The sequence below is a fragment of the Octodon degus genome, unplaced genomic scaffold (assembly GCF_000260255.1).
Source record: "Octodon degus isolate 3935 unplaced genomic scaffold, OctDeg1.0 scaffold00046, whole genome shotgun sequence".
NCBI classification, from domain to species: Eukaryota; Metazoa; Chordata; class Mammalia; order Rodentia; family Octodontidae; genus Octodon; species Octodon degus.
Genome location: NW_004524622.1, coordinates 218677 through 240958, shown reverse-complemented (window position 1 = coordinate 240958; position 22282 = coordinate 218677). Strand labels below are relative to the sequence as shown.

The window sequence follows — 22282 nt, the reverse complement described above, 5'->3', positions numbered from 1 at the left end:
TTCAGGATCATTTTGTCACTGTCCCTACAATTTCTTGCTGGACTTTGAGTGGGAACACATCAGATTTGTAGATCAGATTAAGGAAAACTGACATCTTGACAATACTGAGATTTGTTGTCCATGAATAGGTAGCATCTTTCTATTTAATTCTTTTAGTTTGTCAGAATTTTCTAGTTTTCTTCATACATTTTCCTCCTTTTTACAGGGTGTAAATGTAAATAATATTGCATTTCAAAATTTCAAATTCCACTTCCTTACTAGTATATAGGAAAAAGACTGACTTTTGTGTTTCAACCTCTATTTTACAAACCTGCTTATTATTTACAGAAGTTTTTTTTAACATAATTTCTTTAGCATTTTCTACATGAGATATATTATCTGTAAGCAAGTACAGTTTCATATCTTCCTTCCCCTTTAATATTTCTTTTGGTTTGTTTGTTTCTCTGTTTTATTAAACCACCAACTTTGCATTCTCTATCTTTCCAAGTACTACTTAACAAAATAGAAAAAACTTTAGCCTAAATAGAAGGACATTTTTTCTTCTCATGTCTGATATGTGACAAGGTGACCATGACTTCTTTTAAAATGTTGTAAGAAGAGATTGAAGGCAAGGCTCAAATCATTGAAACATGTTCTCAAAAATGGACAGGCTTCAGATCCTGTGAAGAAGAGACTGGACGTTGGGTGTTATCGGGTTCTAAGCACAACTTATCTGTCACTTAATTCTGTTTCTTTGCATTTTATCTAAAATATTGATGTTTATCTTATTAGTGTGCTTCCTCTGTGAGTTAAGCAAGCTATATGCAAGCTTTTCACAGAAAAGCTCTAAAGAAATATGAGGAGGAAACTCCTCTATGTTGCTGGCGGATTTCTGAGCTTACACCGCGCATCTGATGCCAGAGGTGGTCAGGAGGGCTGGGCAGATTTGCCACAAATAGAGTTAAGCCACAGAAAAAATAAGTTGGGGTCATTGTAAACCCTCTTGGGATACAAAGCCTTGTCATTTTTGAAAGATTTGAGGCTGGAGAGAAAGCTCAGCAGTCTAAGCACCTGCCTGGCAAGCAAAAGAACCCAGGTTCAATCTTCAGTACTGCATGCAGTGCCGGTCCAGAATGTTACGTAGCGAGACCCTGTACCAAAAAATAAATAGATACATAAATAAATTTAAAAAGCAAAAAATGATTTGAGGCTAAAGGATCAGTGATATACTTTGAAACTTATTTAAAATGATGTCATCCAGAATATATTGATGGAATATAAAAATTTCTCATAGTTTAAGAGTGAAGGCAGAGAAAAATTTGCTTTTGAGTTTATCAACTCTTGGAAATGTTAAATATTCAGAATGAAAGGAGGAGTAACTTTACAGTTAATATCTTTCTTTTAGTTATTGTCTTTCTTCAGCTGCATGGGTAACCATGATTACATTTCCCCATGGTTAGATAGAACAGTATTTTAAGGTAACAATAAACAAAAAGATTGTATCATGATAACAATATTCCCAAGTTAGTAAATTCATATTTAAAATCTATAAAGCACAAACACAAGATTGTTTTTATGTTTTCATGGAGTTTATAAAGTTTTTATGAGTTATACTGCAGCATAGTATATAATAAAATGACTAATGATCTTTAAAGCATTGTGAAATTGAATTTTTGGGTATCATATGGTGCTGTCTTCCCTTAAAGTTTAGATTACTTACTGGTCATGGTGCCTTCTTAAGGGACAAATTAAAAAAATATATTTAGAGTGTTCAGCTGAAAGTAGTGTTGCTTTTGTTAATAACTAAAGAATAGTTCCTGAAAGCATCTGCAAAAGCAAACTCTTGATTGGAAGCCGTGGTGAGGAAGGTATCCTTCTAGAAGGTGGAAGCTCGCAGTTCTTCTTCATCTGTGACATTGCTGTTCCACAGGCCAAAGTTTTTGTCAATAACCTGTCGACAGTGTGTGAGAAGTACTGGACTCTGGGTCTCCACCAGACTTTCCTGCTGATGCTCATCGTTGGCAGGTGGCTGCTGCCCATCGGAGGCACCATCACTCGAGACCAGCTCGCAGAGCTGCTGCTCATGTTTGTGGGGACAGCGGCGGACATACTGGAATTCACCAGTGAGACTCTGGACTTGGAAGATGTGAGGTGAGCCCTGGACTGAAAGCCCTGCTTCTCGAGGACAGGACCCCACCCCTGCCTCTCTGTAGTTAGTAACATTTTGCATACATAAGCAATTTAGACACGTACAGGAGAATAGGACCGCCTTTACAATGAGAAGGACACCAGTGAGGGCTCTGTTAGAGAAAGGGACACAGAACAGAAACGCTGTGCTTGGCTGCACCTGTGCGGCTCAGGTGGGCCAGCGGCTACTTGGAAGTCTGCCAGTGGGTCTCACACCCAGAGCCTCTTGGTGTGAGCTGTTGCAAGTGTCACGAACAGAGGCAACTGTGAAGGCTTCTAGCATACAGCACAGCTACGGCTCCAGGAGATGTGGAGAAATCTCCCCTTTCTTCAGTTGGAAAATTTACATTCCCTGGTGTGAATGAGAATGGGGCAGATGAAGTTTTATTTTATTAAAATTTATTTTTAGTCAGTTTTGTTCAAAGCGCCCAAAGGCTTTCTGATATAGATGCTTATAAATTAAAACTTATTGAGTTGGTACTTTTATTTTTGCCACAAGCAAATAAACTCAGAATCCATGATCACATCTGTTTATGGAACCACTTCCTTCCCATTAGGGATTTAAGTCTGAGCGCCTGAATGTACTATAAGCTTGAGTTGTTTTGCACTATGCTATAAAAATAAATTGGAACGAGGCTGGCTCTTAATGCTACAGTTTACTTTATGTTGTGTTTCTCAAACAAAGTATCACAAAGCCAAACAAAACACATTAATGTAGTGAGTAAACTTAATATCTCAATTATCGTATAAATTATATTTATAACCATGTGTTTATCCTAACATGATCATTTCTTGTTTCATTCACACTAATTTTTCTTTGAGCTTATTAAGGTGACATTTTAAAAAAAGAATCAAATGTAATTGATTCATTGTCTTCAAAGTGTTCTAGTTTTGTAGTGTTAAAGCCTTACAATTGATCAGTGCTTCATACTGTATTATGCATTTTCAAATACTTTTATGACAATTATAATCCTATGCAATTACAAGAAAATTGTGAATAAATCATGACAGAGCACATAAAAACAATGAATATCTGTAATAAAAAGGAATGACAATATAATGATAACAAACTACCTCTCTAGAAATAAATGCACACATGTTGAATACCTCAGGACATGGGAAAAACAGAGGACAGTGAAACAGCAGTGAGTAGGGTTATGTTTTATGGAGCTGGTCATAAACACGTGCAGTATGCCAAGCTTACCTATCTTAATGGACTCTTGCTTCCATTGTCACATCCAGCAAAAATACCAGGGGGAAATTTGTATGTCCATATTTGCCAATAAATGCTGGTCAGTAAATAATTGCATACCCAAACAAAAAACAGTAACAAAATACACAACCTTGAAAGTCCTAAAGTTTCCTTTCGCCTACCAGCTATGCTTTTGTTGTCTAGTCCTCGCCCCCACTGCCCTAGGCCGTGAGCGGTTGGAGAACAAATCATGGACTCATGAGGTGCAAATGACGCGCAGCCCCAGCTAAGGAACAGTTCTTTCAACTTAGTAAGAGGTTCGAGAGCACCTGGTGTTTTCAAGACATTGTCAAACCCCGTTTCTTCTGCCACCCACAAACCAACCTGAGTGCTTTGCGAATATAGTTATTACAATTCTTAACTTGTATTCTAAGCAAGATTGTATTTAAAGCACAGCTGGCCCTGTATCGTTCGGGCTCCCCTCCCTGGATAGAAAGGCCTGCAAGAATTGATCATGCGTCGGAAGTACATGGGCTTTCCTCAAGTCCTGCTCCCCTGAGCAACAGAGTGGCGCTCGCTGGCTCACGTGTGTGAGTTTATACAGGCTTCAGAGTCCTGTGATCTTGTGGTCTTTTCTTAACAGCACTAACAGAGTTAAACATCAAGTTGGTAAATCATTAGTTGTATTGGTATCTAATAAATTATGGATTTTTGTCACCATAAATGCAAATAAGGACATTCTTATCACTCCAGAAAGATTTCTTGTAACAATTTGTAGTCAGTTTTCTCTTCTGCAATCAAACCTAGGCAATCAATGGTATATTTTCTGTTTGGATAGGGTTTCCTTTTTTAGGAATTTCATGTAAATAGAATTATAAAATAGGTAAACTTTTCTGTCTGGATTTTTCACATTTGGGGTTCCCCCAGACTATCTCAGATTTTACTCTCTTTGACTGTTAAACAGCATTCCACTGAATGTATGAATCACATTTTGTTTAACCTGCAAAATGTACATGTATATTACTTATAATTTTTGTTATAAAACTGTTACTTATAAGTTTTGTTATAAAACTGATGACATAAGGAGCATTCACCGACAAACTTCTGACTCTATATGTTTTAATTTTCCTTGGGTAAGTACCTAAGAGTATAATGGCTAGGTTTATACTAAGTACACATTTAACTTTTTAAGAAACACTCAGATGGGCCGGATCCTGCAAACAAGCACAAGGGTCAGGGGTTCGATCCCCGGGCCTGCCATGCTGGTACCGCGCCCCCCACCCCCCAGATCATGCTGAACAGGTGATCGAGACTGGGCGTGGTGGCACACTCCTATAATCCCAGCTCTTGGAAGGCTGTAAACAAGAGAATCACAATGAGTCCGATCTAGTAGTGAGACCCTGAACACTCTGTAGACCCTTCCCTAAAAAATATAGAAAAAAAGAAATACTCAGACAAGTTGTTTCTCAAGTAATTCTGTGGTTTTATGTTCACAGCCAGCAATGTATGACAGTTCCAGTTTCTCCATACACTTGATACATAGCATCTCATTGTACATTTGTTTGCACTGAACCTGAAAGCCTGTTAAACTTGTTTATTCATCCTGTCCCCTAGGCTCTTTCCACATAGAGGATCCTGTCATTTGTGAATAAAAGCAATATTGATTATCATCTATATAGCTTTATTTTTTCCTTAGGTTATTACACTAGAGAGATCTTTTTATGTTGAACTGAAGTAGAAAAAGTGAACATTTTAATCTCAAGGGATAAGCAATCTATTAAGTATGGTATTAGCTTTACTTTTGGCGTAGCTGTCCTTTATCAGCATAGGCCAATTTCCAGATTTTTGAATTCTTTTTTCTAATAAATGTTGAATTCTGTTAAATGCTTTATTGAGATGATTTTATATAACTTGTCTTTTATTTTTAAAAAGTTTACTACATTAATTTTCAGATATTAAATCAATCTTGATATCCTGGGGTGAATTGTTCTTGATTATGATGGAAAATTCTTTTTACATGTTATTGGAGTCAGTGTGCTAACATTTTGTTAGTTTTTATCAATTCACATTAGGGACATGTATTTGTGATATTCTTTTTAAATTTTTTCCTGGTTTTGTATCAGCATAGTATTGGCTTTACCAAATATTTCAGGAAGCATCCCTAGTTTTCTTATTTTCTAAAAATTTTTCACAGCATTAGTGTTATTTCTTCTTTAAATATTTTCTAGAATTATTCTAGGGAGCCATCTGGACAAGGCTTTTCTTTATGGGAGTTTTTTTTTGGGGGGGGTGGTGGTGGTACCAGGGATTGAACTCAGGCCCTTGTGCTTGCCAAGTAAGTGCTTATTCTACTGAGCCATCTCCCCGGCCCTCTTTGTGGGAAATTTTGTTTCTTAAGTTACCAATTCAACATTATTACTCCTCATAGGTCTATTTAGATATTCTATTTCTTCTTAAGTCAGTTTTGAATGAATTTTTCTTTCCAGGGATTTTTCTGTTTATGTCAAGGTTCTAAATTTTGGCACATGATTCATTATAATATTTACCTTCATAGGAATTTATTTCTGTAGTCAGGTGTCATGCCTTCTTTTTTATACCTAGGTTTGACAATGTATGCATTATCTGCTTTATTTTTTCAGGGGATAACAATGTTTATTGTTTTTGGTTATATTTGTTGATTTTGTTGATCTTCACATACCACAAGTTTTTCATTTTACTAATTTTTCTCTTGAGTTCTTTTTCTTTTCTTTTTTTCCATTTCTGCTTTGTTTAACATTTTCCTGATAACTGCATTGGACTAATTGACTTTATCCTCCTCCGGTCTCTTGGACTAATTGACTTTACCCTCCTCCGGTTTCTTAATACACAGCATTAGGTTATTGATGTGAGACTTCTGTTATTTCCTAATGCAGACATCCAAAGCAACGAATGCCCTTCTAGCCCTGCTTCCATAGCACCCTGTACATTTTGATATGCAATCCTTATGTTCAATGCAATTGAAAATATTTTGAAATTTTATCTTTGAATTTTCCTTTGTCCATTTATGTAAGCTCTTCAACTTTCACGTATATGAAGGTTTCTGAGATTTATTTCCTTTTTTAAATAATGTTATTGGGAAACAAATAGCAATGAGACAGTTTCAAAACAGATTAGTAGGACAGTTTCAATAACTAACACATTGTATATTATCTTAGTGGTTATTCGTAGTACAAGATGCAGACATGATATCCTGTCCACAAACTCCTTTTTTTAATATAACATTCTATTATAGGCTGCTGCTTGCTGCATACTGTCTCCTGCCTGCTTGCTGTGGCCTTTTTCTCCTCTGTGACACTCCTTGTTCTGTCACCTTGCCTCAGTGCCAGCCAACTATAGACTAAAATTTCTGCAAATTGTGAGCTGAAATAAACGTTTTCTCCTTTAGAAAAATAATAATATAAAATAAAATTCTGTTATAGTCTGGAAATTTTATATAAATTGGTTTAGGTTTTTTTTTTAATCAATTGAGTCTTCATTTGTGGTGTAGAGTACTGCTTCTCTAGAGAATGTGATAGTGTATTTGCGAATAATACACATGCTTGCTCACACTTCACTGCAGGCAAGTACTACCTCAGTCCTAGCAAAGCACAGCAAAGTTGTTTCATTTGATCATAGCCTGTCTTCATTGCTCAGTGTTTCATTTCGTTCCCTTTCTATTTTTCTCTTGGTGAGTATTACATCTTTGTATATTATAAACAAATGAAAATCATTTAAAAATTATTATTCTTTGTCATCTTTTTGGGGAATTCATTTAGAGACAAGGTCTTTATATGTAGCTTAGGCTGTCCTGAACTCCTGGTGATCATCCTGTCTCAGCTTTCCAAGTGCTGGGATTACAGGAGTGTACCATCATTGCTGACTGGGTTTTCTTAAAAAGAGATTAAAAGTATAAAGCATGTTTATGGTTGTGTGATATATTTATGTCATTTGGGTGTACTTGTATATTTACCACTTTGATGTTTTTCATTTCTCTATATGAATTTTGGATACTGTTGGACCTAATTCCTTTCCAAAATAAGGGATTCATTCCCTGTTTCTTCTAACTCAAATCAAGAAATAAATTTTCCTAGTTTTTCTTTCTCTGGAAATCAGTTTATTTTCCTTTCATGTTTAATGAACAACTTTGCTTTGTTGTTGTTCTTGGTTATTTGTTTGTTTTCATGTATATATTTGGTGCAGGGTCTCACTATGCTGCTGAGACTTGTAGTGATCCTCCTTTTTTAGCCTCCCCAGTACTGGGATTATAAGTGTGTGCAACTCTTGGACTCAGTCGCCAGCTGAAAGCACCCCGGGGGGGTGGGGTGGCACATCGTGGGGTACCAGGGATCGAACCCTGGTCTTTATGCTTGCCTAAGCAGGCACTCAGTCTGCTGAGCTATCATGCCAGCCCTTACCTTTGTTTTATATGATCTTTTTTGTTTTGTTTTGTTTTGTATTTTAGGGAAGGTTCTGCAGGGTGTTCAGGGTCTCACTACTAGATCAGACTCATAGTGATCCATCTGTTACCGCCTCCCAAAGCTGGGATTACAGGCATGTGCCACTATGGCCAATCTCGATTGCGTCTCAGGGAACCCCGGGGGTGGGGCTGGCACAGCAGGCCTGGGTATTGAACTCCTGGCCCCTGCAACTGCTTGTAGGTGCTTTAATCCCCTGAGCTATATGGCCGGCCCTTTATATAATCTTTGGGTGACAAGTTTTATTCTCTCAACACTACCATCTATAGCTACCATTCCACTGTCTCTTGATTTTCATTATTTCTTATCAGATGCTTGCTACTACCTCTTAAGTTGTTCTGTACGCGATAAATTAGCTTCTTCTGGCTGGGCTCTACATATATCTTCGTGTTGGTCTTGCAGTACTTTGATTTATATCCAGTTGTGCTGAAGTTTGCTTTTAATCATTTTAGGAATTCGTTGACCTCTATAAATTCCATTTTACCCCAGGAATGTCAGTCACTATTCCTCTACATAGTGTCTCTGTTTTGTTTCTTCTCCTTTCTTCTGGGAATCCCACTTAGAAGCGTTTGATGATGTTGCATGGGTCTTAGGCACTACCGATTTTTCCTCAACCTTTTCTACTCACGGAACTTCTAGCACCTCGGATGTGGTTAGTGAATAGCTAAGGCAAAAACTGGGATTAAACCCTTTGAGGTCTCAGCGTCTCTACCGTGCGATGATTTGCGTGTGGATTCAGCAGCACATTTAAGGTTTAGGGTGTTTTCATAGGTTTTTCAGCTGTTAATTTTTATTAGCTCCCCTTGGTCTTCACTGCACGTACTTGTCCAGTAGTCAGGCGTACAGGAGAATTTATCTCGGCCCGCCAAGGAACGGTCCATCGCTGATCAGGGAGGTTATGTTCCAGGCACCCCTGAGATCAGTGAAAATATATTTTCAAGGCTTTATAAGCCCTTCCCACATTCTTATAAACCTTGCCCACACTTTTAAAAACACTTCTAATGTTCTTAGCCATTCTCTAAATTCATAAATCTACGTAATTTTAACAACATATGTATACTGTATGTTACGGTATGTATTCATCTGCTACAGAAATACATACTCTAAACAGAGTATTTTATTTCGATTTAATATTTTAATGTCATAATTAACATTTTATTACATTTTTATGCATTTTAAAATATTTTAGGCAAAAGTCATTAAAACTATAAATACTGTGTATATAAATACATATAAAGCACTGTACACTATGGCAAAATCCCTTGATATAACAAAAAATCCACATTGAATAATCTATATTAATATTTTTTGAAAACCCGCGAAACAGTGAGTCTGTAAATGTTGAACCGCGAAATAGCGAGGGACTTCTGTATTTCTTCCACTTTTAGGATCTCTCCGTGAAAATTAAAATGACGTCATCACTCATCCCAACTTAGATTGCAGCCTCCAAGTAAAAGCTGTGAGCATTCCCTTTCATTTCCAATTAAGTTCGCTGCATTCAGTGACCACTCGGCTGGGGCCAGATTCCCCTCTACAGTCTACATCACGTCAGCAGCTTCCAGCTTCAGGAAGCCTCTTTGCTGTCACCAAGCCCTCGCTGGTAAAACCATCTCGCTGTTGGGTCAAGACACCTTTGGCATGTTCACAGTTTGAGCTAACTTTATACAGAGCTTCTGCGACTGTACATCCTTGGTTTCCTTTGTCTTAGAACCTTTACTTTAGAAAACTTGAAATTCTGGGTTCTTTCTTTGTATCTTTGAGCTGTAAGTCTTTTCCGAGCCTTGCCAACCCTAGTATATCTTGCTCAAAGGGCCTCAGAGCCCAATCTTTGAAACATATGTAGGATGTAATTCATACAAAAATGTCATAAAAAGATAGGGCCCCTCTCTGCCAGTCTCTTGAGCTGTGCCATTTGCAAACTCAGGTGACATAATTACTTCACCTCTAAGATGCTACAGTACCTGTAAAATCCTCTAGTAAACACTGGGGATAAGGGAAGTTGTTAGAAAATATTTATTGGCAATTTCATGCATGTGTGTGCATGCATATGCATGTGTGTGTATCCGTGCATGCATGTGAGTACATGTAAAACTCACCCAATGTTTAAATCTCACCCACCTTTTGTTTTACAGTGTTGAGTTCAATCCTTCTGCCTGGTTGAAGTGGGCTCTCTCCCACATTGCAGCAGTCAGGAGTAAACTCTTCCTTGCCTGTTTGCAATTCCTGATTCCATGGAATTTTTCTTTAACATGGACAACTTAAGGGTGTGACAACATACAGGTGAAAGAGTGCTGTAGATTCTTGCTGTTCTTACCAAATGCTCTGTTAGCTTTCCACGAATAAATTTTACTCAGTTTGTTGTTGGCCCTTGGTAGCTTTCCAGCGTTGAAGGCATAGCTCTGACAATCTGCCCAGTGTTATATATAGTTGATAGGAGGAGGAGTGACTGACCTTTTCATTTTTGTGGTACCTTACTACATTTTCTCAAGTTTGAATTTCAGTATTTCTGCCAGAAACAGTTTAGTGGTTATCTACATCTATGCAGATTATAAGAACAATGTTTTTTTCTGAGGACAAATCATTTATTAAAGAGGTAAAAACCTATTTTCCATAGCATTACTGATATTTCTTTGTACTTGACTACAGAAAATGGACTCCTCCTGTTATGCTGTTTTTCTTTTTCTTTTGCTTGATGATAAATTTCTTTCAGGATAGGTTAAAATTTTGTTTTCTTTCTTCATCTCTTCATTAGTTTTTCCTTCTGTTAATCTGTTGGTCAATTTAAAAAAAATAGCTAGCTGAATTCTATTCTCTGATTATTTCTTGTTTATAAGAGTATTTATATTTCCAAAAAGGAATAGTCAAGCACTTTGGCAAAGTGTGACTTTTTATTTTGAATGCCCCCACCCCATCTGGTTGGGTGAGTCACCAAATGCCACCAGTGGAAGAGTGACGCATGGCTGACCGGATTTGTACAGGCCTCTTGCCTCCTTATGTGCAACATCCATTTTCTACAGTGCTTTTCACATGGTACTTGTGAAGACAGCTTATACATAAGGAGTGCTGGCGCGTAGCCTGCTCCAAAATTCCCTTGCAGGTCCTGCCTGTTAGCCACTTAGGCTCCATGCTTGATCTCCATTCCAACGTCTAAACTTCCTGAAGGATTTCACTGTCTAATTTAATAATTCATACTTGTGAACTTTAAAAATTTTGACCTACCTTTCCAAAACTAATTCTGTTCATTTTTCCAGTATCTTTCTCAACACACATATTCTTCTACACTTTGAGTTTGAAAAGATAGCACTGAAAGATAAAACACACTTACATTCAATATTGTTTGTTTAGAATTAGGGATACCTGGGCTAGAAGAGGGCTACTTTTTAAGAAGATGAAGTGGAGACACAAAATATTTTAAAAGCATGTTAATATTTATTATTAATAATAGTTTTAGGTAATATGGATTTATTATTTGCTGTGTATCAAGAACAGTCAGGCCTTCAATTTAATGAGTTACTGTTTAACAGTATAAGGCAGATACTGTTATTACCATTTTATAAACAATAGAGTTTTAGCAGCTCTCAGGACTACCTGTAATAGTGCTGGCCCCTCCCCTGGGGCACGCTGAGACAGTAATTGAGACTGGGCGTGGTAGCGCATGCTTGTAATCCCAGCACTTGGGAGGCTGTAAGCAGGAGAATCACTATGAGTCTAATCTAGTAGTGAGACTCCAAACACCCTGTAGATCCTTCCCTAAAAATACAAAAAAAAAAAAAAAATGATTACCGGTAGTAAAGTAATTTGCATTATTCTCGCATATTTGTCTTGTGTCAGGTGCTTTTCCAAGATCTTCATATGCTTAACGGATTAAAGTCTTGCACTTAGAATTGTCACAAAAAATCCAATAAACAATGTTTTCACTATAATGCAGATGGGTAAGAAGGTATTCAGATGTTAAACTACTTGTTCCTTTTCATATGGCTGGTAAATGATCATTGAGGATTACAGCCCCGCCTCCTATTTCTCCGGAGAGAGTGGGAGCTTGGTTGGGAATTCTGCTTGCTTGGCACCTGATCGCGTGTCTCACTTCTGCATTTACTGCCTTGCTGTCAAATAGCACATTTGTTTCCGGTGAATTATTCAAGTTTGAGATTATAGGAAATTTCAAAAGTGGCCATGTTAGGAAAAATTTGTTTTGTATTTTTGGAAAATCCTCTCCAAAATATCAGCAAGTTTTTTTTTGTTTTTTGTTTTTTTTTTTTTGTTTTGTTTTGTTTTGTTTTTTTTTCTGTAGGCTTTGGAAAATCCTAATACAGGATAAAGCAAGAAGATACATTTTGTGTCTTGAGCTAATATTTTTAGAAACTACTTTGTTCTCTGATGGAGTCTTACAAACACAAATAAAATCCTTTGAGCCTGAGTTGGCCTTCTGAAGTCAGAGACGCAAATTTAATTTCTTTCCCCCGTTAGAGTGGTTTAAACGTATTAAACAAACCTCTAAGGAATCTTCTCTAGTTCTTAGTCTGTCCAGCTGCCCACATGTAATATGACTTTGAGCTCCCGCTCCATCCCATTGTCTCTGTCTGCTACAGGTAAATTCATAAAAGTCTCTTACAAAACATGAAGCATAATGCATAATATTTCAGGTATTTTCTGAACATCATTGAATAGACTAAGCTGAAAATTTCTAGTTCATTCCCGGAAACGGCCCAGGGCAATGATTGCAAAGGTGTCTGCTGCAATCAGCTATCTAGTTTTGTTTCTGATTCCAGTCTTACAGCCATGTTACTTTTACACATTTCCTCAGCTCTTTAAGCCTTGGTCTTCTTCTTAGTAAACAGAAATAATAATTATGTCTACATTGCCAAGTTGACAAGAGGACTATGGGTGATGATGGATTAAAACATTTATAATAACTGCTTGTTACATAAGGGAGAAATCAGAAACTGTACATAGCATTATTTAAAAATCCAGGTATCTGTTGAAGTCTACTGTGTACTGGCACTGATATTGTAAAGCAGGAAAGGTGTACTGTTCAGGCATAAGACATTTCTATTTAAACTTGTAGACTTTATATTTCTCATGGATTGATGCATGATTGCACATAATTTTAGACAATCATTAGTCATGTCGCACTCTAGACTCACATTTAGATGATAGGTGATATCCTTCAGGCATCTTTTCTATCTTATTTTATCCTAATTGATAATATCCTGTTATATCTTCTGGAACTTGATTGTGTTCTCCAGGCACCAGTTTTCTAAGTAAGCTCCGTTTCATAGGTGCAGGTGAGAAGCCTCCTATGGTGCTGTTACCCTGGTCATTAATGAACTGTGAAGTAGGGGAGAGCCACTAATAGAGCCACATCAGAGGCTTGCGCCCTTTGAAGAGTCATTTACATAGATAGAAATCAACTTAGCTCTCACACTGAGAATTTTCTTAATTTTGTTAACAAGGACTCTATGGGACAATTTTTTCCAGGAGGCTTACTTAAATCCAAATGTCTGACATCAATTTATGTAGTATTACCTGCTCCATGATCTTGATTCTATTTTTTTAAATGGAAGAAGAAATAAGCTTAGTTGAGTGCAATTGTTCTCAGAAAACTCGCACTGATTCTTCATAATTATTGTCTTCTTCCATAAGGGCTCTCAAAAATCCTTTGAAGAATCACTTACGTACACTAGACCTCAATGTAATATGTCTTCTGTAGTTTCAGATATATTTCTGTTTCTTTTTGAAAGTCGAAACTGCGGATTTCTGTCTCCAACCTTGCGTCCATCACCAACGGCCTGGACAATGATGGCTCAGAATTTACAAATTCTCTCAGAGTCTTAAGGTTTCGTTTTTAGCATCTCAGCACTTGAAGCATTTTGACATCCCCTGCAATCTCCCCATTTAGTTGGATTTCAATTTCTTTGGCTTCCTAGTTTCCTAGCCCTCTCCCGTTGAAAATCCCTCTTGACAAAAGATGAAAAAAGTGTCACTGCACCACTGACTTTAAGTCGATAACTTCCTTGATATATTTACTGAAAATAAGTGCGACTTTGATAGTTCTTTCACTTCCTTCGCATTTCTGTAACCTCTGCTTTTGGAGCTTGGTCTTCCAGGCCCTTCTTCTAGCTTCATGACATTTGCATCATCCCCCAAGCAACTGCTCCTTCCAGGAATGTATGTTGAGCACCCAGGAGTGAGTGTGCGTGCGTACGGCAGTTGCACAGGCCTAGCAGTCCTGGAGCCCAGGGTCAGTTCTCATCCTTGAGAAAAATGAAACAAACCAATAAACAAAAGCCTTAATGCATGCGTGTGTACACACACACACACACACACACACACACACACACACCTACTAGTTTATCTAGTGTAAAGTTTTTCTATTTAAAAACAGTTTCTTTTACATGCTGAGATTCTAATTTGGAAGCATCAGCTGGCCCTCCTGGGTTTCCGTTTCAATTAGACTTGCTTTCTGGGAAGAATCAGCACTTCTTCCTTCTTCATTTTCTTGGAATCAGACTGCTGAAAATTCATGTCAGTATCCAACATTGTACCCTACTCATTCTTTCTTGCAATAGTTACATTATTTTGTAAAACTAAAGGAAAAAGGATGAGACCAAAAAGCTTGTTCAATTTATGCTTACGTTGGGTTTAAATGTTAGATTTTTAAGTGTGAAAGTTTTCACGTTTAACTTCTTTTTTCTTCACAAACTCACAAGAGGTTTATTAAAAATACACTCAAATATGGGTTGAAGTTTCAGTCTTCTGAATGTGATCATGCTTTTAATGACTAACATAAAATTTTATCCACATTCTAGGACTAACACCCCGCTGGTCTGTGCCATCCTCGTAATATGGACATGGAGCATGCTGCAGTTTCCCCTCGATCTGGCAGGTAAACAGCCAATGTTGGGGCAAAGGCGCAGGCATGGCGGTGCATGCCTGCAGTCCCAGCACTTGGCAGCTGGAGGCATGAGGCTCCCACAAGTCTGAGGCCAGCTTGGGCTACACGGTGAGCTTAAGGCCAGCCTGAACTACATAGTGGGATCCTGTCTCCACACCAAGCCAAAAACGACCAAACAAAGCCAAAAACCATAATCTCATTGATGTAACCTGTGCCCTACAGCTCCAACTTCAATATTTGTGGAAAGAAAGAGAAAATCATTAACTCTTGATTCCAAACTATACTAAAGATAAGGACAATCAATGGGATTATCCCTCTGATATCCCCATGGTAATTCCAGTTCAGCTTAAAAGGAAAATGTGCTGAAATTTAGGAGAGCTGTGACTGCACTCATTCAGGTTTGTGAGCTCAAGATAAATAATTGGGTAATATCATACATTTGCATTCACTTCAAGCACTTTTTCTACTACTTAAAATCTGTGAAACTTCCTGAAAATTAATCAACATATCTGGGCCTTGTTTTTTTCATCCTTGGAATGGGATGGTAATAACAATGTTCACTTTTTGGTGGAGAGAGACATCCTGGGATTAGTTCATGGTAGGAAGGAAAGGAGAAAAGACAGGAAAAGGTATCTTTATAGAGTAAAAAATTGTTTAGGGCTCTCTTGATTTGAAGACAACGTTGATTATAAAATTACTTTTATAATCCTTTTGAGGAGAAACTGAAATAGCAATAGCTCCTGAGTGTCTAAGCAACTAGCTGAGATGTCTTACATTCTATTTTAGCAATACTAAAATAGAAATAAAAAACATTTATCTCACAATTAAGAAAGTATAATTGCACAATTGAATATATAAGCAATCACAATATTCGTATGGTGATTCAATAAGCTGCAGTTTGCAAAAGGCATGCTACATTGTTTCCTTTCCTACCCTTGTCTTCCCTTTCCTTTCCTCCTCCTAACTCTCTCCTGTGTTACCAAGGGTTGAATTTTTTCCTTTAATGCAGAGCTACATCCCAGCCTTTTTAATTTTTATTTTGACACAGTGTTTTACTAAGTAGCTAAATCTCCTGGGCTGATCTTGAACCTACAATCCTCCTTCCCCTACCTTCCCACTAGCTGGAATTACAAAAGTATGCCAGCACATCCAGTGTCTGTCCTTATTTTTTTATTTTATTTATTTATTGTATTTAGTGCAGGGTCTCCATGGACTACAGGGTCTCACTACACAGATAGGACTTGTAGTGATTCTCCTGTTTTTAGTTTCCCAAGTACTGGGATTACAGGTGTGCGCCACCATACCCAGTGTTAGTCTCAGTGTGCCCTGGGGGTGGGACCAGCACAGCAGGCCTGGGATCCAGCCTCCAACCCTGTGTCTGCCTGAGCAGGCGCTTTAATCTGCCGAGCTATCTGGCCGGCCCTTCTCTCTATGGGATCTCCAAGGGATCATTTTCATTCCACTATCAGGCCATGTATTAAGGTAATAAGAACAGTTTCAGGGCCACATAAGGAAAAATTAAAATTTTGCTTAGAGGTGGCCCTTGGAATCTCATTTGTTTTTGCTTCAATAAAGATATAAATCTTTTAAGACTTTCCAAGAAGTGGCCAGGTGTGGTGGCACACGCCTGTAATCTCAGCACTTGAGAGGCTGAGGCAAGAGGATTGCTGTGAGTTGGAGGACAGCCTGAATTACACAGTGAGCCCTTGTTTCAAAAAAACAAAATAAAACAAAACAACAAAAACTTTCAAGAAGTAAAATGTTTCCTAGGAATTTCATACTAGTGATGTCTACATCTACATTGTTCTGTATAGTTCCTGCTAGCCACATGTAGCTTTTCAAATGTAAGTTGAGTAAAACTAAAGGCTCAACTCCTCAGTCACACTAGCCATGCAGGAAATGTTCAGTTGCCACCATGGCTACCATTTCTGACAGGAGGGATATGTCATAGTTTTACTGGCGCAGAAAGTTCAGCTGGACTCTGTTGCCCTGGAGCAGTGCTGGCAAATCGACCACGTGCATCCAGGCAGCAGGGCACTGCTTGCGTCACGTGATAACCTGAAATTTTAATTTGAGGATTTCCCTGGATGCCATGTCACTTTGCTGAAATTCTAGATTGTAATTATTATCTTTTTCTTGGTCTGACTGACTTTTTGAGAGTCTATCTGCTGGCCGCAGGATTAGAATTAGTCCTTGAGAGAGGGATATTTAACTCTTTTTCTGTGTCTTTTTTGATACAGAAGTTACAGAAGTTTGAAACATTTCAGTTTCAGGATAGATTTTAGGTCACATCATCTATTTGCTGAAACAAAATTGTCAACAGGAAAGACAGAAAAAGTTTCTGTAGCTTTTTCAAACTACCAAAATCCTACTTACTAGTTATACACGAATATAAGGCAATGATGCTTCCCGAGTTAGTACATCGCACCATTAGTCACCTGGTAAGACAACAGCTGCTTAGTTGGTCTACTGATAAAATACTGGGCATGATTACTTCACATATCACTTTCTATCTTTGGAGCAGCCCTTTGAGAGCCCTTTCATGACCCTGACTTTTTAGACAAGGCAGTTACTAATCCTAAAATGTTTCTCTTCTGTCTGTCACTCCGCTGATTCTCACCCTTGGATATCTTGTGGTTAACTGCTGTGCAGAAAATTTTTATTTAAAAAAGAAATTTTGTAAACTTTGAGAGGTGATAATGTTATGCAGCTGTTTGGAAAACAAAGACCAAATGTTACTTCTGACTGGATCAGTATTGTATTTTCCAACAAACAGTGCATTATGTTCACTCGTATCAAAGCAGCTTCATAACATTCGCAATCTCTGGTGAGAAGAAGGCATTCTTTGTTTAAAGACTCCAAATGGAAGGCTTCATTAGTACAAAGGGATCATTTTCTGCCCTGACCCTGAATTAAATTTACATTTTAGAAATTAAAAAAGTTTACCCGTTGATTGGTGCTTCTTTTTGCTCAGCTATAATTACTGTAAAATCAGTAACCATACCCAGGATTTCTTGTAAGTTATGAAACAAAAGCATAAGCAATTAGGGCAACGCAAACAACAGCAGCATTTATTTGGGGTTCCTCTCCCAACCATTAGAAAAAGAAGCTTGGTGTGTATTGAATTGAAGTGCATACTTAAGCCCTTGGATTTCCACAGCACAGTTTGCACACAGGACTCAGGAAGTGGCCCACTAGCTGTGCTGATCCTAAAGAGTGACTACAGTGATCCGGGCCGCCTCCTAGCTCCATCTGCCAGGCTTCGCAGTCCAGCAAGCCTACTCACTGTCCCAAGGGAAGAGCCAGAACAAGGTGCAGAGGAAAGCGGACCTGCTCTGCTGGAAGCAGAAGGCGCCACGGCCAGGCAGCCTCCCCCCACCCCCCGGGTGGTTTGACCTCAGTCTTCAAAGGGAAAACCTGAGTCCTCAAGAGGTTAAGTCACTGCTAGATTTAAGGCACCTGGGTTCCCTGGCGGGAGGCCTGAGCCCACTTCCGGGCTGTGTCCCCGCACTGCAGAGCCTGCACTGCCGCGGTGTCTACTTCGTTCTGTCTGTCGGTGCCTTCCCCCAGGGAGTGCAATCCACGTGCCTTAGGGGGATGGGAAGCCAGGGCTAGACCCCTCCATTCATGATTAGGCGCCCCGGTCAGCTCCCTGTCCAATCTCACGAAGTCTAACTTGTCTCCCTTCAGAGGGTCAAGTGAGTGGGTCTGTCTTGCTCTTCCAGTGCAGCAGGTCGCGTGCCCCTCGTCCGTGGTGGCCCGGGGATCCCCCAGCCGGTTCTTCTGCCAGTACAGCTCTGACCTGTGGAACATCGGCATCAGCATCTTCATCCAGGACGGGCCCTTCCTCGCCGTGCGCCTCGTCCTGATGGCCCACTTCAGCGTGGTCAACCAGATGCTCGTGTTCTTCGCCGTCAAGAACCTGCTCGTGGTGCTGCTGCACCTGTACCGCTTGGTGGTCCTGGCGTCCGCCTTCCGAGCCTCCCTGCGACGGCAGCCAGAAGGGCCCAAGGCAGAGCGCGGCTGCCTGCGGGGCACCCCTGCGGCTGGGCCAGGGGCCGGGGGCCGGGGCTCGTGGGAGGGCCCGGACGTCCCTCTGCGAGTCTCGCCAGCGGTGCCTGACGCCGCCCACCCTGCACCGTAGTCGCTCGGTTCCGCAGGGTGCAGCCCGGAGGACGGACTTCTCCGTTCTGCTTGGACTCCCCTCTCATTCGGTTTTCTTTACATCTTTGCGTAGGATAGTTTGCAAAGAAACACCATGACAAGGTGATCTTAAACCTAAGCCATAGACTTTCCTTTCTGCAAGGAGAGGAATGGAACTTGGATTCTGGTGACGGCTACAGCTTCTCTGTGACGGCAAAGGAGGCCACAGTTGCGCAGTGACTAAGTGATGTCTTTGTGCAGAACTGTTTGAAGAGCTGTGGACGGGCCGCCGTGGCGTGGACTCGAAGGAGCCAGCGCAAGCTCTCATGGCTGTTACCCGAAAGTACAAGGACTTCATCTTGGGCTCCAGTATGCGACTGTCCCTCGTGATCTCTTCTTCCGTGTCCTTCTGGCATCAGAGAGATGCACATTCAGTGAATGCAGCATGAATGAGGGACAACGCCTTGCAGTTACCTCGCCGCGGGCCGGCGGCAGTGAACGCGTCCGCGCAGCCCCCGGCTCTCAGAGACCTGTGGTGGGCCACCAGCCCTCGCAGGAAGCCGTTTGGTCACCTGTGGCTGCTGGCAAGGCAGGAAACACCGGTGAAACGCTCACACGGTCACAGTTTCCACTTTGAATATCATTTGAGGTATGGTCAGCCCCTCATTACCGTTTTCTACGTTGCTAAATCGAATCCCCCGAGCTGAGGCAGGGACGCTCTGGACCGTGGATGAAGGTGTTCAGGGCCTTCAGGGTGACCACGGTTTGTGGCATCTGCCTGCAGCAGCGAGCAAAGATGCATCTGCTCCAGACTGGCTCTGGAGCTGGTTCTTGGGCCTCCGGCCAGGTCGATGGATATAAGTCTGTCACCGCTGGAGCCGTCGCCGCCGGAGCGGTCGCTGCCGAGCCGTGGCCGCCAGAGCCGTGGCTGCCCGAGCCATCGCCGCCCAAGCCGTCGCCCCCCTAGCCGAGGCCTGTGCTGAGCGACAGAGGGAGCTCACAGCTGGCCTTGGCATCATGGGACTTCAGGCAATTCACTTCATCGTCTCTCTGCTGACATTTCCATTTGCTACAATTTAGCCATTTTGCCCCCTCACACCTCTGTACTTTCCAGGTGGAGGTGAGTCTGGAACTTTTAAAGTTATTTCTGTTTTTAAATGTAGAGCGAAATTCCTGGAGATACAGCTCAGCGGCACAAAGGCTTGCCTGGAGAACACAAGGTCCTGAGTTCGAGTCTTGGTACAAAAAAAAAATCACACAAATGTATAGTGGGAAAATGTATGTGGTTGTGTAGTAGTAATTACGTTAAGCAGAGATCCTCCTAGTTAGTATGCTCAGGAATTTAAAGGGACATTTTCAGGTAGAAATGCCTGTTGTCAGCCACTTGAAGCAGTTTTATCTATAAATCTCTCTGTGGCATAATATCCGTTCAAACATTTGACTAAAAAGTTTCACAAATACATTCTGATTTTACATAGATTAGTGTATATTTTTCAATGATTTTTTTTCTTCCTATACATCTCATTTTAACAATATAAGGTTTGTAAAATTACACCTGTAACGTGTGAAATATATTTATAAGTATACATAATAATTGTATGCATGTTACGGTCAGGAAATTATATTTATGAGAAATGAAAAACCGACAACTTCTAGGGGCGTGCTAGTTCAAATGCTTACCAGAGTAAAGCAAAATAATAACTGCTATTTATGCAAATGCCTCCACAGAATCTGTTTTTATGTTGACAGTTTTCTGTTGACTCCTTCCTTCCACAACATGTATGTGCCGCTTATTATTGCAGATTTTCTCGTGGCATACTTTTCATGTTTTAATTTTTTTTCTTCCAGCAAAACAAACACTGAGTCTCTATTTTTAGTAGAAAGTAGTACGGCTGTTGTGGGGATATTTTTAAGTGCTTTTAAATCTGAGACTTGGCTTCGATCCGTGAATGAGTTTTTAGTGTTTAAATGAAGTATTGTGTAATTAGCACTCCTCCAAAGGCCTGGGAAAGAGAAAGCATGTCCAAAATCTGGCTTTGTTTAGAGTGCCAGGAAGTCAGAGAGCAGCCGGGACCATCTTGGCAATTAATTATGGTAAAAATAGACATATATTCTGTAAGGTTTTCCAGAGAAATCTGCTAAGAGCAACATTTTTAAATCTAATTGCCAGCACTTCCATTCTCTTAAACTGGTTGTCTTTATAAGTTTTTATAAAAAAAATCTGGTTTTGTTTAATTTATTTGAAAAGTACCCTAAATCTAGCTTGTATCCCTGATAAAACTGTGTTCTACTGTGGACAGCTAAACATTGCAATGTTTTAAAATATCCAAGTGTTTGCTCCAAAGTGGTTGGAATATCATTCATCTCCCATATGTAGGCATCCTGGGACTTGCATTTTCTTTGTAATCAGCTAACTGATTGATATCATGCATTTAATGTGACACAGGTCTTCCCCTCCCCCACTCCACCCAGCCTGCAGACAGCACACAGCAGTTTCCAACCACTGAGGAGAGCATTTATTTACAGTTAGCGGATCTAGTTTTATTGCCATCAGTGTTATCTTTTTGTTTGATCAAAGCTCAGCCAAATCTCACCCCTACAAACAGCTTTCTACAGTATTTGTAAGAAAACACAATGTGAATGTCTTAATGATTACATGCAGAAATGCACCTTGGGACCACCTTATGTGTGTCATTAGATGATCCTCAGGTGACATGACAGTGTGGCAAAAAGAGTAAGCTATTCTTATCTTGGATTTTTCTGTTAATTTTTAGATCAACTGCAATAACATAAGAAAATAAAGACTTGAGGTGGTGAACAGCACTCTTTCAAATCTTTCAGTGAAGAGTCTGAGACAAATTTATCTACCACATTGGCCATAGTTTCATTAGTCTTTCTAGCTATATAGATGTAGGCAAGAAGTTTCAATGTTTGCTACTATAATATAAGCCATTAACTCATTAACTAATAGAAAATTTTCAAATCAATGGGATGCTCATGGTTTGGAATTTCCACCAGGTTTCAGAATTGAGCATTGACTCTTTTCATCTTTGGCATTTAATAGTAATGAGTTTTAATCAGTTATTCTATTAAAAGAGAAAAAGAACAACAAAAGCCCAGCCTCTGTTTACCTTCATTCCACTCCAAAACAAGCTAATATATACTGCAGAGCCTTGTAGATGCAAAAGAGGAACAGAAATAGCTTCAGTTTTAGAGAAAAAGGAACACTATTGCTTTCTCTAATTCTATATTTTGCTTTTTACGTAGGGGATATTTTGGACTTCTCTTGGGCATATCTAATAAGGTTAAACCAGGCAGGGCATATTTACAGCATCGAGCCTCAAATAACTTTCTGTATGATGGCAGTCACCAAAGAATATCTGAATAATTACT

The 22282-nt window shown here is 39.7% G+C and overlaps 1 protein-coding gene across 1 annotated transcript in view; it reads left to right on the top strand.

Annotated features, from left to right (window-relative positions):
- The window catches only part of Tmem26 (transmembrane protein 26), a 43883-nt gene extending 23834 nt beyond the window's left edge, over positions 1-20049 (top strand). Inside the window, exons 4-6 of the mRNA XM_004632081.2 lie at positions 1910-2130; positions 14661-14737; positions 18472-20049. Of these exons, the coding sequence (XP_004632138.1) occupies positions 1910-2130; positions 14661-14737; positions 18472-18890 (717 nt within the window). The 3' untranslated portion in view covers positions 18891-20049. The remainder of the gene's footprint in view (positions 1-1909; positions 2131-14660; positions 14738-18471) is intronic.
- Positions 20050-22282: the final 2233 nt, after the last annotated feature.